Genomic DNA, 17128 nt, shown 5'->3' with positions numbered 1-17128 from the left:
GAATGCAATGAGTAATACTAAATGAGCAGTATAGTAATAATAATTAAATAACTGCAACGACTTATTTTGTTTAGGAGAATCCATCCTCAACATACAGGATTCTGAAGACTAACCACCTTCAAGATAACTCTGAAACTATAGAAAATGATGGCTATCTGCCTATGATAGTGTTTCAGTCACATCATGTATGTTATATAGCCACAGTATATCACCTCTAGCAAAAAGGAAAAAAAAATCTCCTTCATCCAGAAACAACTATAGGTAAGTATGTGATAACAACCAGCAGATTACAAAAAAGAGGTATTTGATGAAAAAAATTGCCCAGTTTGTTTATGCAACAAACTCTCCTTTCCGCATGATTGAGAACCCACACTTCAGTCCATCCAACAGAGCAGATGTCACAGGCAAATTGCTGGATAAAGTGTATGAAAGAGAAATTGAGCAGTGTGCAAAAGGTCTAGAGGGTGAAATTGTTAACCTGAGACTTGATGGGTGGAGCAATGTCCACAATGATCCTGTTGTATGTGCTTGTGTGACAACAGAAGAAGGGGATGTCTTCCTTACAGAAACAATTGATACATCAGGAAATGCACACATCACAGAATGCTTACAAGAAGTAGCAGTAAAAGCTATAACAAACTGTGAAAAAAAATTCAAATATCTAGTACGCAGCTTGGTCACAGACAATGCTGCAAATGTATCCAAGATGAGAAGAAATTATTTAGAAGAGAGTCCCAAGCTAATAACATACGGTTGCAGTGCTCTCTTGATGCACCTCCTAGCCAAAGACTTCAGTGTTTCAGAAATAAAGGCAAATGTTGTTGAAATTGCAAAATACTTCCGTAACAATCACTATGCAGCAACTGCTCTGAAAAAAGTGGGAGGAACCAAGCTAACTCTCCCACAAGACGTGCGATGGAACTCAGTAGTGGACTGTTTTGAGCACTATATCAAGAACTGGCCTAATCTGATGACAGTGTGTGGACAAAATCATGAAAAAATAGATGGCACTGTCACAGCCAGATAGGGTCACCAGACAGCAAGTGTGAAAAATCGGGACGGGGGTGGGGGGGTAATAGGAGCCTACATAAGAAAAAGACCCCAAAATTGGGACTGTCCCTATAAAATCGGGACATCTGGTCACCCTACAGCCAAATTTCTCAACATTGGACTTAAGAGAAATGTTGAACACATGCTGAGTACCCTGAAGCCAATTTCTGTAGCCTTGAACAAAATGCAGGGAAATAGCTGTTCGATTGCTGATGCTGTTGAAATTTGGAAGGAACTGAGTGAGATCTTAAAAAGAGAAATATGCAATGACAGGGTTAAATTACAAGCATTAAAAAAAACGAGTGGGACAAGTATTATCTCCAGTTCATTTTCTTGCAAATACTCTCAGTACTCGGTACCAGGGTCAAACCTGAACTGCTGAAGAAGAGGAGTTGGCTATGACATGGACATCCAGCAATCATCCCTCCATTATGCCAACTATAATAAAGTTTAGAGCTAAGGGTGAACTATTCAAGAAATATATGTTTGCTGATGATGTTTTAAAAAAAGTCACATAGTGAACTTAACCACTTGGATTCAGAGACTGTTGAAGTGATAATTTCACTTTTTACAGCAGTTGCTTCTTCTGCTGGTGCAGAATGAATATTTTCTTCCTTTGGACTAATTCATTCCAAATTGAGAAATAGTTTGGGACCCGAAAAAGCAGGAAAGCTTGTTTTTCTTTTCCAGATTATGGACAAACAGGAAAATGAAGGTGAAGACAACTGAGTTAGCTGCAGAAACCAATATTTTAAGTTTCTCATGTTGACCTGGATGACAGTCGTTTGTTTGTTTGTTTGCCAATATTTCATTTAACTATTTTAGTTAAAAACAATTTTAACTAAAACAAACCTGATTTTAAAAAACTTGAATGTTTAACTAAATTCAAAAAGAACAGGAGTACTTGTGGCACCTTAGAGACTAACAAATTTATTAGAGCATAAGCTTTCGTGGGCTACAACCCACTTCTTCGGATGCATATAGAGTGAAACATATATTGAGGAGAAATATATACACACATACAGAGAGCATGAACAGGTGGGAGTTGTCTTACCAACTCTGAGAGGCCAATTAAGTAAGAGAAAAAAACTTTTGAAGTGATAATCAAGGTAGCTCAGTACAGACAATTTGATAAGAAGCAAGTGTGAGAATACTTACAAGGGGAGATAGATTCAATGTTTGTAATGGCTCAGCCATTCCCAGTCCTTATTCAATCCTTTGTTGATTGTGTCTAGTTTGCATATCAATTCCAGCTCAGCAGTCTCTCGTTGGAGTCTGTTTTTGAAGTTTTTCTGTTTCTATTTGCTACCCAAGATCCATAAACCTGGAAATCCTGGACGCCCCATCATCTCAGGCATGGGCACCCTAACATCAGGCTTGTCTGGTTATGTAGACTCTCTCCTCAGACCCTACGCTACCAGCACTCCTAGCTATCTTCGAGACACCACTGACTTCCTGAGGAAACTACAATCCATCGGTGATCTTCCAGAAAACACCATCCTGGCCACTATGGACGTAGAAGCCCTCTACACCAACATTCCACACAAAGATGGACTACAAGCTATCAGGAACAGTATCCCCGATAATGTCACAGCTAACCTGGTGGCTGAACTCTGTGACTTTGTCCTCACCCACAACTATTTCACATTTGGGGACAATATATACCTTCAAGTCAGCGGCACTGCTATGGGTACCCGCATGGCCCCACAATATGCCAACATTTTTATGGCTGACTTAGAACAATGCTTCCTTAGCTCTCGTCCCCTAATGCCCCTACTCTACTTGCGCTACATTGATGACATCTTCATCATCTGGACCCATGGAAAAGAAGCCCTTGAGGAATTCCACCATGATTTCAATAATTTCCATCCCACCATCAACCTCAGCCTAGATCAATCCACACAAGCGGTCCATTTCCTGGACACTACTGTGCTAATAAACGATAGTCACATAAATACCACCCTATACCGGACACCTACTGACCGCTACACTTACCTACATGCTTCCAGCTTCCATCCAGGACACACCACACGGTCCATTGTCTACAGCCAAGCTCTAAGATATAACCGCATTTGCTCTAATCCCTCAGATAGAGACAAGCACCTACAAGATCTCTATCAAGCATTCTTAAAACTACAATACCCACCTGCTGAAGTGAAAAAACAGATTGACAGAGCCAGACGAGTACCCAGAAGTCGCCTCCTACAAGACAGGGCCAACAAAGAAAATAACAGAACACCACTAGCTGTCACCCTCAGCCCCCAACTAAAACCTCTCCAGCGCATCATCAGAGATCTACAACCTATCCTGAAAGATGATCCTTTACTCTCACAGATCTTGGGAGACAGACCTGTCCTCGCTTACAGACAACCCCCCAACCTAAAGCAAATTCTCACCAGTAACCACACATCACTGAACAAAAACACTGACCCAGGAACCTATCCTTGTAACAAAGCCCGATGTCAACTCTGTCCACATATCTATTCAAGTGACATCATCATAGGGCCTAATCACATCAGCCATACCATCAGGGGCTCGTTCACCTGCACATCTACCAATGTGATATATGCCATCATGTGCCAGCAATGCCCCTCTGCCATGTACATTGACCAAACCGGACAGTCTCTACGCAAAAGAATGAATGGACACAAATCTGACATAAGGAATCATAATACTCAAAAACCAGTGGGAGAACACTTTAACCTGTCTGGTCATTCTATGACAGATCTGCGGGTGGCTATCTTAAAACAGAAAAACTTCAAAAACAGACTCCAACGAGAGACTGCTGAGCTGGAATTGATATGCAAACTAGACACAATCAACTCAGGATTAAATAAGGACTGGGAATGGCTGAGCCATTACAAACATTGAATCTATCTCCCCTTGTAAGTATTCTCACACTTGCTTCTTATCAAACTGTCTGTACTGAGCTACCTTGATTATCACTTCAAAAGTTTTTTTCACTTACTTAATTGGCCTCTCAGAGTTGGTAAGACAACTCCCACCTGTTCATGCTCTCTGTATGTGTGTATATATTTCTCCTCAATATATGTTTCACTCTATATGCATCCGAAGAAGTGGGTTGTAGCCCACGAAAGCTTATGCTCTAATAAATTTGTTCGTCTCTAAGGTGCCACAAGTACTCCTGTTCTTTTTGAGGATACAGACTAACATGGCTGCTACCCTGAAACCTGTCATTAACTAAATTCAAAAATTCATATGCTTGTTTTGTTAAAATATTATGTTTACTGTTGAAGAAAAAAATCCAGAATACATAACGTTGTTGTTTTAGTTAAATAAAACAAATTAAACGTCTGTCTGGTGATGTTCTTCTCCTAATACAGCATGGCAAGAAAATCCTCCAAATATTAATAACCTGTTGAATTGGAGATAGTTCTCCTCCAAATGACTTCACAAATATCTGCTTCACTTACCTTTGGTAAATGAAATAACCAAACAATCATTCATTTTCTGATATAGATGTAAAACTAATCTGAAAGCACTATAGATAGGGCCCTACCAAATTCACCGTTCACTTTGGTCCGTTTCATGCAGAAGTAAGGGTGTACCATTTGCGCTTCTTTGCTGCAGTAGCCCCAGAGCTGGGACCCAGGCTGCCACTCCCCGCGGCTCTTCCTGGGGCTGGCGGTGCCTGGGCTGGGGGCTGCTGCCACCTACCCACAGATCCTTCCTCCTCCTCCCACTCCCACTCCTGCCCGGACTCCGGATGCTCAAGTTCCGGGGCTTCTGCCACCATCTCTCCCCCTCCTCTGTGGCTCCTGCCCGGGTTTGGGGCTTCAGCCCCTGCGGCTCCTGCCGGGGCTCAGGGCACCTGAGCTCGGGGTGTCAGCCCCCACAGCGCCTGCTGGGGCTCAGGGCTTCCACCCTGTGGCTCCTGCCAGGGCTGAGCACCCATTTTTCAAATTGTCCAGGGTCCCTGGGCCCGAGCCCATGCCCATGGGCCCATGCATTAATCCACCACTGGCCCTGACTATCAGCTAGGAGCCCCGCTTGGGGTGCTCCCAGCAGCACTGGGGAGACTGGACCTATTTCCACTCTGGAAGCCTTCACCAGTTGCAGGAAACTCCGCAGTTGCTGCTTTCAGAACTGGGCTTTGAAGGCAGCACAGAGTATGGCAATCCTGCAACAGCTTTGGGACCTTACCCCCCCCCCCCATCCCATTTTGGATCAGGACCCCCACGGTTACAACACTGTGAAATTTCAGATGTACATCTGAAATCATGAAACTGACCAAAGTGAATGGTGAATTTGGTAGGGCCCTACCTATAGTGCTTAGGAGACATGATACCCTATATCTTGTTAGAAAGCTATTAGTCGTTTCTAAATCCCGGAAGCCAAAAAATAATAGAAAATTAGGTAGAATGGAGTCTACATTCAAAAAGTGTGATAATGGGAATTACCTTCCAAAAAGAACATCTATGTACATATAAAACTTGTACTACTTTAACTATAATAGGATAGTAAAAGTTGTACAACCCCTAGTTCAGATGCATTTTTACCAGTACAGCTTATTCCCTTACAGAAAGGCTAATAAGCTATAACTGTGTCCACATTAGGAGTTACACCAGTATAACTCTTTTGGTAAAACAAAAACCGGGGGGGGGGGGAAGAGAATCACACTGTGCTAACCAAAAGAGTTTGTAGTATTAGTGTAACTCTTTTGGTGTGGTATGATTTTTTTTGTTGCCCGTTTTTGTTTTACTATGAGTTACATCAGTACAAAGACTATAGAATCATAGAAATGTAGGGCTGGAAGAGGCCGCAAGAAGCCATCAAGTGCAGCCCCCCATGTTAAGGCAGGACCAGGTAAACTTAGACCATACCTGACAGGTGTTCGTCCACTCTGTTTTTAAAAACCTTCAGTCATGGCGATTTCACAACCTCCCTTGGAAGCCTATTCCAGAGTTTAACTACCCTGATAGAAAGTTTTTCTTAATGTCTAACCTAAATCTCCCTTGCTGCAGATTAATCGCATTACTTCTTGTTTTATCTTCAGTGGACAGGGAGACAATTGATCTCTGTCCTCCTTCTAACAGCCCTTCACAAATTTGAAGACTGTTATCAGGTTCCCCCTCAGTCTTCTTTTCTCAAGACCAAACATGCCCAGTTTTTTTAAACTTTACTCATAAGTCAAGTTTTCTAAATCATTTATCATTTTTATTGTTCTCTGGACTCTCTCCATATCTTTGCTAAAGTGTAGTGACTCGAAGTAGACACAGTATTTCAGCTGAGGCCTTCATCCATGCTGAATACAGAGTGACAACTACCTCCAGGGCCTTACATACAACACTCCTGTTAATATACCCCAGAATGTTATTAGCCTTTTTTGCAACTGCCTCACATTACTAGGGTTACCATACGTCCGGATTTTCCCTGACATGTCCGGCTTCTTGGGCCTCAAATCCCCGTCCGGGGGGAAATCCCAAAAAGCCAGACATGTCCGGGAAAATAGGGAGGGAGGGCCCGGCGCGGTGCTCGGCAGGGGGCCGGCGGCGCGGTGCTCGGCCGGGGGCGCGGGTGCTCGGCCGGGGGCGGCACCCCAGGCCCCGAGCCGAGCCGGGTGGGAGACGCCGGGTCCAGAGCCTCTTGGGCTGGGCCAGCCAGCCGGCCACCGGAGAGAGCCACTCGGCCAGGTGGGCTGGACTGGGCCGTGCCACACCCCGCCCCAGCCCCAGCTTACCTGCTGTCTCCCTGTTTCAGGCTTCCCGCAAACATTTGATTCGCGGGAAGCAGGGGAGGGGGAGGAGCAGGGGGCGGAGCATTCAGGGGAGGGGGCAGAGTTGGGGCGGGGCTGGGGCGGGAAAGGGGTGGAGTTGGGGCAGGGCCAGGGCTCCATGGAGTGTCCTCCTTTTTAAAAATTAAAATATGGTAACCCTAACATTACTGACTCATATTCAATTTGTGATCCACTAAAATCCCCCAGATCCTTTTCAATAGTACCACCACCTAACCAGTTATTCACCAGTTTGCAGTTGTGCATTTCATTTTCCTTCTTTAGATGTAGTGCTTAGCACTTATCTTTATAGAATTTCATCTTGTTGCATTCAGACCAATTCTCCACTTTGTCAAGGTCATTTTGAATGCTAATCCTGGCCTCCAAAAGTGCTAGCTATCCCTCTCAGCTTGGTGTCATCTGCAAATTTTATAAGCATACTCTCCACTCTAAGTCATGAAAGAAAATACTGAATAGTACTGACCCTAGACTAACCCCACTTCAATAGAAACACCCTCTCAGTTTAACAAGTGTAGCATTGATAACTACTACTTGAGAAGGATTTTTCAACCAGTTGTACATCCAACTTATAGCAAGTTTTCAGACTTTTTTTCTGGCAACCCAGTTGAAGAAAATTGTTGATGCCCACAACCCAACGGAGCAGGGGATGAGGGGTTTAGGGTGTGGGAGGGGCTAAGGGCTGGGGCAGAGGGTTGGGGTGAGGGCTGTGGGGTGGGGCCAGAAATGAGGGTTTCAGAATGTGGGAGGGGGCTCTGGACTGGGGCAGGAGGTTGGGGTGCAGGAGGGGGTCAGGGCCCTGGGCTGGAAGTGCAGGCTCTGGGCTGGGGCCAGGGATGAGGGCTTGGGGTGCAGGAGGGGGTTCAGGGCTGGGGCAGCCCCATGGCCCCCCGCGTAGCAGCTGGACCTGCTGGCCATTTCCGGAGTGCTGCACAGTGTCAGAAGAGGTAGGGACTAGCCTGCTTTAGCCGGGCAGCACCACCGACAGACTTTTGGCAGCCAGGTCAGCGGCACTGACCGGAGCCACCACGATGCAGTGCCTTGCATTCTGTGACCCAGTACTGGGTCGCAACCTGCAGTTTGAAAACCACTGCCTTATAGTAGTTTAATCTAGACCACATTTCCCTAATTGCTTATGAGAATGTCATGTGGGACTATGTCAAAAACTTGACTAAAATCAAGATGCATCATGTCTACTGCTTCCCCTCTATCCACTAGGCCAGTAATCCCTTCAAAGAAGGAAATTAGGTTGGTATGTGTAGACAAAGCTTTGAGTGGGCACTACCAATCAACTGTGATCTCAGCAGTGACTCCAGTTTTACACTAGTACAAATGAGTGCAGAAACTGGCCCTACCTCTTTTTAAGAAATAAAATCTAATATATGATTCATAAGTAAAGCATTTGATAAATTTTTTGTCTTCAGAGTTTACTGGCTGATCTCATGAAGGCCTTACAGTCAACTTGATGACACTTTGTTGTTTGTCTGTAACACGCTAACATTGAATGCCACATCCAATCCAATCAATTCCAAAATTTCAGGGAATGTTTTAGGCATCTATGGCCAGAATCCTTTTGATTTTTGGGGAAATCAGAAAATTAAAATAGGCAAAATGGGGCACACATGAAGCCCACGCCAGCTTTTTAGCACAGCCATAGCTTCAAGCTCTTTAGCACAGCCTCTGCAATTGTCTATAGATCAAAGAACTGGTTGATGGCATCCATTAACACCTTCCAACATAACTATACCCCTGCTCATCTCTGCTAATCCTCCCAATAGTTTAAAATATTCACATGCTGAATTATTTGTTTCCCAGACAGAAAGATGAATAATAATGGGGGGGTGGGGGGGGGAATGGCAGCCAATAGGGGTATGCACACAACCCCTGGCAAGCAATTGGGGGCAAATGAGGCTCTGATCGCTGCAACTCCAGTGGGGGATGGGAACCTGAGGGGGCACTGAAGGATGCAAGGAATCCCTGGCATGTGCAATAAACTCATCCCTCTCTGTATTTCTTCTTGTGTTTTACAGAGATGGTATCCTCTATAGTTCAGGTTTTAACAAGTTTTGCTGATTTTTGTCTCCTGTCCTCCCTCCACCCTTCAAATTTCTCACAAAATATGGCCCTGTGCAATTCTTTTGTCATATATATGTCTTGTGTGTGAGAGGATAATTTTTTGGCAAAACACTAGGTGAATTGGAGAAATAGTTTCTGACATGGGTTTAAAAATGGAGGAGGGGAAGTTACATTTTTAATTCTTTAATGTTACTTTGTGACACATCACTAAAATGGCTTAGCCTAGAAACTTCTAATTTGCTTCATTCCAATAAGAACTAGGGATCTTCAGGTGTTCCTAAGAGATTTTCAGGAGTTCATAGTCCCATTTTCAAAAACGAGTCAGGCACTTAGGCACTTAAGTCCCATTGAATTTCAATGAGATATAGGCTCCATTGTGTGGTCCACGTCTCTAGGTTCTCAACACTACTTATAAGTGAACCACACTGGGATTGAGGTAGTGCTCATTCACAAATCTGTATTTCCATGTATGAACTGAATTTTTATTTTATAACTGTGGCCTATGCATATCCATCACAGTTAATGTTGCAGACCACAAGTTGCCTATATTGCTTTCAACAAAATGTAAAGTTTCAAATTAATAGATACAGCATAACTTACTACCCTATTTCTCAATTTAAAATATTCCCATTGTTTGTTTCACCCTTACTTACATGATTATTTCCATCATTAGACCTTTTGCCTGTAAGGCACAGTTAATTTTTTAATCCAAAAAAATATAAAAATTGGGAGGTGGGAGGAGAAGAAAACTCTCTACATACAGCTCAAGTGATTTTCTCAAACACGTCTTTAAAAATACTGGGCCTCAGGATATGTCTAGACTTCTCCCAGCATAACTATGTCCCTGGCCAACACAGCTGTACCAGCAGAAGTCCGTAGTGTAAACACAGCTATATTGGCAAAGCTGTGCTTTTATCATATAACTTATTTCATTTGTAGGCAGTGGTTTTACTATGCCGGCATTTTTCTTACTTTGCCTATGCTGTCTTATCGATGGAAATATTTTCTGTTGTTTTGTAAGTATACAAACTGCAGCTTTGCCAGGATAGCTGCACCCACACTAGGAATACTTTGCTGGCATAGTATAAGGCAGTGATACTCAGACCTCAGGGTTCAGGAGACAAATTAGCGATCAACGTTACCCAAAAGAGCTACAGTGGTGTGAATGACAGGGGAAATATTTAGTTTTTATATATTATTCTCACAGCAAGTACATTAATAACTTAGTGCAAGTTGATAACTTAACTGGTTGATAACACAGTAAAAGCATCCTGATTAATTAATAACTTAGATTTATTAATAATTAAATCAGAGTGTTTTGATATCATGTGCTGCAAAGAGCAGGAGACACATTAAAGAGCCACTTGCGGCTTGAGAGCCACAGTCTGAGTATCACTGATCCAAGGTATTTCTGTAGCGGTAAACTGCTCCTAGTGTAGACACGGCCTGAGTCAATGCATGTAGTCATTTCCACTAGTAAAATGTAGGTTCAGCACACCACTAAAAACAGACAGTAGCAATTTACACTCCCTTTGCACCAGTATAAGCAACTATACAAAGTACAAGGCAACAGAGAATTCAGCCCTTTATTTTTTGTATAATCATTTTATACCTTAAAGTGAACTCTGGGATCAAATTTAGCTCCAGAATGAGAAAACACACACAATTTCACAAAATCTAAGATCAACATAAATGTTTTCTACTAGTTTAAAAAAAAAATCCAATGGAAAGTTTTAAAATATACATAATTATTCCTTCTACAAAGAATGACTTGCTGGATCAAGGCCTAAAAACTGTTTATAGCTGGTTTTGTCAAGTGAAAATGACTAGACAGTTTCCATTGTCTACATTGAGAGAAATGCAGAAAGTAAACAAACATAATAAAGTAAACACTGATTTTAAAAGTTCTTTCAATTTTAATAAAAAAAATTATTAGAAACAAAGGTAACATTTTTGTTTAGCTGGTTTTTAAAGATATGTTTCTTAATGTGATATTACCCCTGGAACTGGGCTTTTAGGAAGTTGTTTCAGCACAAAGTGGATTGTATATGAAAAGAAGAGACAAATAATACAGCAGCCGCCTCAAGGACTAGCAAAAGTTGCTCATCACAAGTGATCTTTAAGTAATGATTGAATTAGAAGCTACAGGGATACTTTATAACAGGGCTGTGTTGGCTCCCTTGGCCCACCATATGAAACAAAAACTTATCCTTGTCTTCAAGGATCTACATAAATCCATTGTAGCCTAATCACTGACCCCTTGTCTCATCACATTCTCTCAACCTTTCTCCTCAGCCTTCCAAATATGTCATCCCACTTGTCTCTTTCTTCCACACCACCAACTCCTAATCCCTGTTTGCCAAGCCCTGTTGTCATGTAAATATCTTCTTAAATCACCTCCTAAAGGTGCCTTACGCTGATGTAGTTTGTTCCCCTTCCCATATAGGAATAAACTATACTGATATAAACACATTTATACCGGTATAACTATCTACATTAGTTAAAGTGATAAAGCTTTTATGTATAGAGAAAGCCTACAACTCATTTCTCCTGTGATGCCTACAAGAAATGAGTCAATAAAAAAGTTCCCTCACCTGAGTCTCCCAATGCACCCCATCTTCTCTGGGACTGTAAACTCTGCAGGGCACAGGCTGTTTGTAATGTTGTGTCTGGTACAGCATTAAACACATGGTTGACACTTAGGCCTCCAACCCCAGGCTGGCAGACCCTTGCACCCCTGGGGAGTTCCACTGCACAACAAGCAGCAGAAACCAGGGCTTCACACTGGCAACAAGCAATGTGGGGTTTGCTTGTTAGGGTGGTGATCCTTAGGGCATTTTAAGAATTGATCAATACAATTTATATTTAACCATCCAACTTAGGCAAACAGCACTCTGGGAGTTAAGCTGTTGGAAGCTGGACATTGCACCTTCTATTTTAATATTAATGACTATCCTTTGATTCATCAAGGAGATAAGCATTCAGTTGAGCCTATCAAGTTAACAACAGTTAAGTGACTGTACCTTGCCCTGACTCCCCTTCCTGCTCTCCTCCACCCCTTTAAAAATACCTCCATTTCCAGGCAGGATTTTAAACATAACTTTAAGGAAAAAATCCCATTTGTTAAGTAACGGTCAAACACAGATTAACACATTAATCTACTTAAACTGACCCCTCGCCCCCTTGTTATTAGCGAACATAGCCCCACTCGTATCGTGTGCACCACTCGCTAGTGAGAGTGGTACATAGACTGAACTGCACGCCGGGGGTTCATGGCTTTGCCCCCACATTCAACTGAAAGCCTCCTGCTTACCTGCTGCAGAGTTCAGGTTCCGCCTTCTGTGCCTTCTGCTGAACTCCCTCAGCTCCTCTTCCTCGTCCTCCAGCCTCCAGGCTTCAGCCATCAGCGAGGGGTGCAGGAGGGGGCATTTAGAAAGCAGGCACCCCCATGCCCAAGCGCAGAGAGCGCGCGACCGGGGGGTTCTTTGTCTCGCTCAGTGAGTGAGCAGCGAACGCCCCAGCGCTGGGGGGGGGGGGGCACGCTGTAGTCCCCGGGGCAGAGCTGCCCTTTCGAGCCGCCCCACTCTGCACCTGCACCTCTTCTCTCGTCTGCCCCGGCAGCCGGCCGGCAACTCCCTGCAAATCTCTCGCCTTTTCACTCCGCCTCCCTCTTCTCTGAAGTTTAAGCCTAGGCGTGGAGGATCCTCTTTGGGCCTTTTCCTCGCCTCCCTTCCCCAGCAAGGCTCAGCCGGACGCAGGTTGGGAGGAGAGAGAGGCGCACCCACACAGCCAGGTTGGGGAGGGGAGGGAAAGTTAAAGGAAAATGAAAGAAGGTGGCGTTTGCTTTTCCTGCCCATTCACAATATTCCGGTGTCAACAGGAAACTCCACTGCTGCCTGACACTAAAACAAAAGGAGGAGGGGGAGGTACCTGGAGCAGAAAGCAGCAATCAGGGCTGCAGCATGCAAGAGAGGGAGCGAGCCTCAGCTGGGGAGGAAGATGGACTCGCACTTGCAAGGCTGGAGTAGCTGAAAACTTTTATTTAGGGAAAAGGGACATGATTTTTTTTCTTCTGTATCCACGTATCTCCAGGGCAGTCTCTCAAGCTGGTAGCATTTTGAAGGAGGGAGAGTTCTAAACAGTGCAGCATTGAGTGAGATTTTAAAGGTCCCTTCAAGAATGCAGCACATTCTTTCTCACCAGTGGGAAAGACCTTTAAAAACTGCTTTAAATAATCCAAAACAAGAGCCTCTGTTCAAATGAGACTTGGCTGATTTATGACTCCAGTCCCATTGTTGAAGCATTGTTGAAACTGCATGCTGAGTTATACCCATTACAAGCCCACTGAGCCATGTGTGGCAACCAGGGGTGTAAATCAGGGCAGAAAATAAGAAACTGGTGCCTGGTACCTACCTGTTTTAAAGGGTTAGTTTTATTTGCTATGATGAGCACAACAGCTCAGAAAAACATTTGCACTTTATGATTAAGGTGAATTAAGTAGTAAAGGTTCTCACTGTGAAAAGTTAAAACCTACTCTTCTTATTAGCATATGCGCAATGTGCCTCAGGTGGACACCAGGCTTCATTCATCACTGAATTTGGTCTGCTGGCTGCGAAAAAAGTTGGCAGTGCTTAGGTACCAATATGATAGGCACCTTAGAAATATCCAAGTTATAGAGTCTTTGGCTTCAGATGGTTATTATAGGCAGAACAAGTAGTGCTGCCTATAATTAAGGTTGCCTGACAGGATGGATGGTGCTCTGGGGATGAACCAGGGTTATGTAGTGAAGGAGTCTAGATCTATAGGACCCCTGCCTCCTTCGTTGCAGACATTGGAGGTGTGTAGTTAATAAGGCAAGGAGCCGCAGAGAAAAAAGAATGGTCTTGTGGCTTAGGCAGTTTAATGCCCTTCAGAAAACTAGACTCTCTCCCCGACTTTTCCATAGAGTTCCTGTGTGATGCTTGGGAATTAATTAAAACCAAACTTTTTGTATTTTGTAAAGGGACCACTCAGTGCACAAGATGCACACTGCTTTCAGTAGTGCAAGCTGAGAAGAACATGCTGCTTTATTCAACTATGTAACAAAGTGGTGGTGGGTGAAACTCCCACTAACTAAACAGGAAGTATGAGAATGGTGGAGTCTGACTCCAACCCATAGTACTCTGAGTAATGCAGTTAACCCCTTGATGATCACTTTATTACTTCACAGGTGGTCTCTAATTGTGCACTCATTTTCTGGGTGCCTCACATGAAACCTGGAATCTAAGTTGCAGAAGCACTGAGCACTCTCAGTTGTAAATGAAGTCAACGGGAGTTGTGCTTGAACATATGACGTTATAAAATGCTATGTTCTCTGAAAAATCAGAGATTATTGTGTGTGATTATTTGGGGCTCTATGTACAACTTATATTAGTTGTAGTGATGTTGTAAAGTGTTGGACCCACGCTATTAGAGACAAAGCAGCTGAGGTAGTATTTTTTATTAGACCACTTTCTGTTGATGAAACAGACAAGCTTTCAAGCTATACAGAGCTAAAGGAGAACTCTGTGAAACTTGAAAGCTTGTCTCTTTCACAAACAGAAGTTGGTCCTGTGACATTACCCCCCATAGTCCTTATGGAAATATTCTTATGATATGGATATGGCATAACTGAGATATTTTATGCAAGATGGGCCTTGTCGGTATAATCGGAAAGGTTATTTACTGAATGTAATTATCCAATTTGTATGCATGTATCATTTCTGTATCTGAAGTTAGGAATATTGACTATGTAAAATTACAACTGTGATAAATGAAGGGAGAGCTTCCTTTTGTGGATGCTGTGATGGGTTGGATCACAGAAACCCCCTTGGGAGCTGCCACCTGATGTGCAAAGACTACCTCTGCTCCTGTTTTCCCTGCCAGCTCAGGACTCCAGCACCCTGTCTTGCTGAGCCAGACACTCCCGTCTGCTCCAACACAGACCCAGGGTCTGAATCACTTGCCCTGAAGCTGCAAGTTACCTGAAAACAGCTCACAGAAGTGTGCTTGTCTTTAGCACTCAGATGCCCAATTCCCAAAGGGGTCTAAATCCAAATAAATCCGTTTTACCCTGCATAAAGCTTATGCAGGGCAAACTCATAAATTGTTCGCCCTCTATAACACTGATAGAGAGATATGCACAGCTGTTTGCTCCCCCCAGGTATTAATACATACTCTGAGTAAATTACTAAATAAAAAGTGATTTTATTAAATACAGACAGTAGGATTTAAGTGGTTCCAAGTAGTAACAGACAGAACAAAGTAAGTCACCAAGCAAAATAAACTAAAATACACAAATCTATGCCTAATCAAATTGAACACAGATAATCTCACCCTCAGAGATGCTTCAGTAAGTTTTTTTCTCAGACTGGACACCTTCCAGGCCTGGGCACAGTTCTTTCCCCTGGTACAGCTCTTGTTCCAGCTCAGGTGATAGCTAGGGGATTCTTCATGATGGCTCCTCTCCCCCTTTGTTCTCTCCACCCCTTTATATATCTTTTGCATAAGGCGGGAACCCTTTGTCCCTCTGGGTTTCCACCCCTCCTCACTGGAAAAGCACCAGGTTAAAGATAGATTACAGTTCAGGTGACATGATCACATGTCACTGCAAAACTTCACTGCCCACTTGCCAGCACACACATGTACAGGAAGACTAACAGGTAAGCACAGCCATCTGCAGACAATGGTCCTGGTTAATGGGAGTCATCAAGATTCCAAACCATAATTAATGGCCCATACCTTACATTATTACAATAGGCCCTCAGAGTTATGTTTTATATTTCTAGTTTTAGTTACAAGAGTGATACATTTCTACAAATAGGATGATCACACTCAGTAGATTATGAGCTTTGTAATGATACCTTACAAGAGACCTTTTGCACGAAGCATATCCCAGTTACATTATATTCACTTATCATCATGTTTTTATAAAACCATATAGACTGCACAACATCACAGATGCCCAACCAACCAGTAGCTATAAAATCCCTCTTAGGAGCTGTTCTCTAATTGCTCTACCTGTAAAGGGTTAAAAAGTCTCACTGCTATGCATAGGTAAGAGGAAGTGAGTGGGCACCTGGGCAAAAGAGCCAATGGGAAGGCTATAACTTTTTAAAATTGAAACAAGATTCCCCTTTTGTCCGTCTGTTCTCAGGGAGAGGCAGACAGGGACCAGTTATGCTGTGAGAAGCTTGGGCCAGGTATGATAAAACATTGGTATCATACCTAGAAACTACTTATCTAAAACCCCAGATATGTAAGTAGATCAGGAAATGTCTAGGAAGACACAATTAGATTTATCCCTTTTATTTCGTTATGGCTTGTAGACACCTCTGTGCTAATCCCAAGTGCTTTTGTTTTGCTTGTAACCTTTAAGCTGGACTGCAAGAGAGCTATTCTTGATGCTTAATCCTTGTGGTGCTTTTTTAAAAATCTAGCAAAAGCCTAAATTCCCAGATGTATTTTCTTTTTTTATTAATAAAATTTACCTTTTTAAAGAACAGAATTGGATTTTTGTGTCTTAAGAGGTTTGTGCACATGTTGTTTAATTAGCTGGTGGCAACAGCTATTTTTTTTTTTCTTCTTTCTCAGCTCTTCCCCAGAGGGGGGTGAAAGAGCTTGAGGGTACCCCACAGGAAGGAATTCCCAAGTGCACCTTCCTGGGATCTCAAAGGAGTTTTGCACTTGGGTGGTGGCAGCATCTACCAATCCAAGGTTTAAAAAAAAGAAAAAAAGAAAAAAAAGCTGTAACCTTGGGAGTTTAATACAAGCCTGGAATGGCAGGTATTAATTTTAGAGTCCTTGTGGGCCCCCACTTTCTGCACTCAAAGTGCCAGAGTAGTGAATCAGCCTTGACAACAACTGTGTGTATACTTGGAGATGCCCACCAGACAATAAGCAATCAGCCTTAATGGGCCATTAGGAAAAAGACAATGAGTCAAGGATGTAGATCGCCCATCTTCCAGGAGTTCCTTCCTGTGGACATTGCAAATAAATCTGGTTTCATAGTTGCTTTAACACTACAAGGTCAGGTGATAATGTCACCTGGTAAAAAGTGCCACCTTGGACACTGTTGGTACTTTTCCAGTGGAAACAAAAGCGGGAAGCCTTATGCACATTCTATTTAAGGCTGGGGAGTAAGGAAAACAGCCCTCCTCTCCACTGCCTTCCTGCCCAAGAAGAAAGACTGCTGAAAGTACCTGAGGAGACAAAGGAACTGAGCTGTGGGAA

The 17128-nt window shown here is 43.2% G+C and overlaps 1 protein-coding gene across 2 annotated transcripts in view; it reads right to left on the bottom strand.

Annotated features, from left to right (window-relative positions):
- Window positions 1-12735, bottom strand: part of SH3D19 (SH3 domain containing 19) — a 137488-nt gene extending 124753 nt beyond the window's left edge. For both annotated transcript variants that reach the window (XM_054031006.1, XM_054031007.1), the window contains exon 1: window positions 12192-12735. In XM_054031006.1, coding sequence (XP_053886981.1) covers window positions 12192-12282 — 91 coding nt within the window. In that variant the 5' untranslated portion in view covers window positions 12283-12735. The remainder of the gene's footprint in view (window positions 1-12191) is intronic.
- Between the last annotated feature and the right edge of the window lie 4393 nt (window positions 12736-17128).

The sequence above is a fragment of the Malaclemys terrapin genome, chromosome 5 (genome assembly GCF_027887155.1).
Source record: "Malaclemys terrapin pileata isolate rMalTer1 chromosome 5, rMalTer1.hap1, whole genome shotgun sequence".
In the NCBI taxonomy this organism is placed as follows: Eukaryota; Metazoa; Chordata; order Testudines; family Emydidae; genus Malaclemys; species Malaclemys terrapin.
This window is presented reverse-complemented; position numbering and strand designations above follow the sequence as displayed.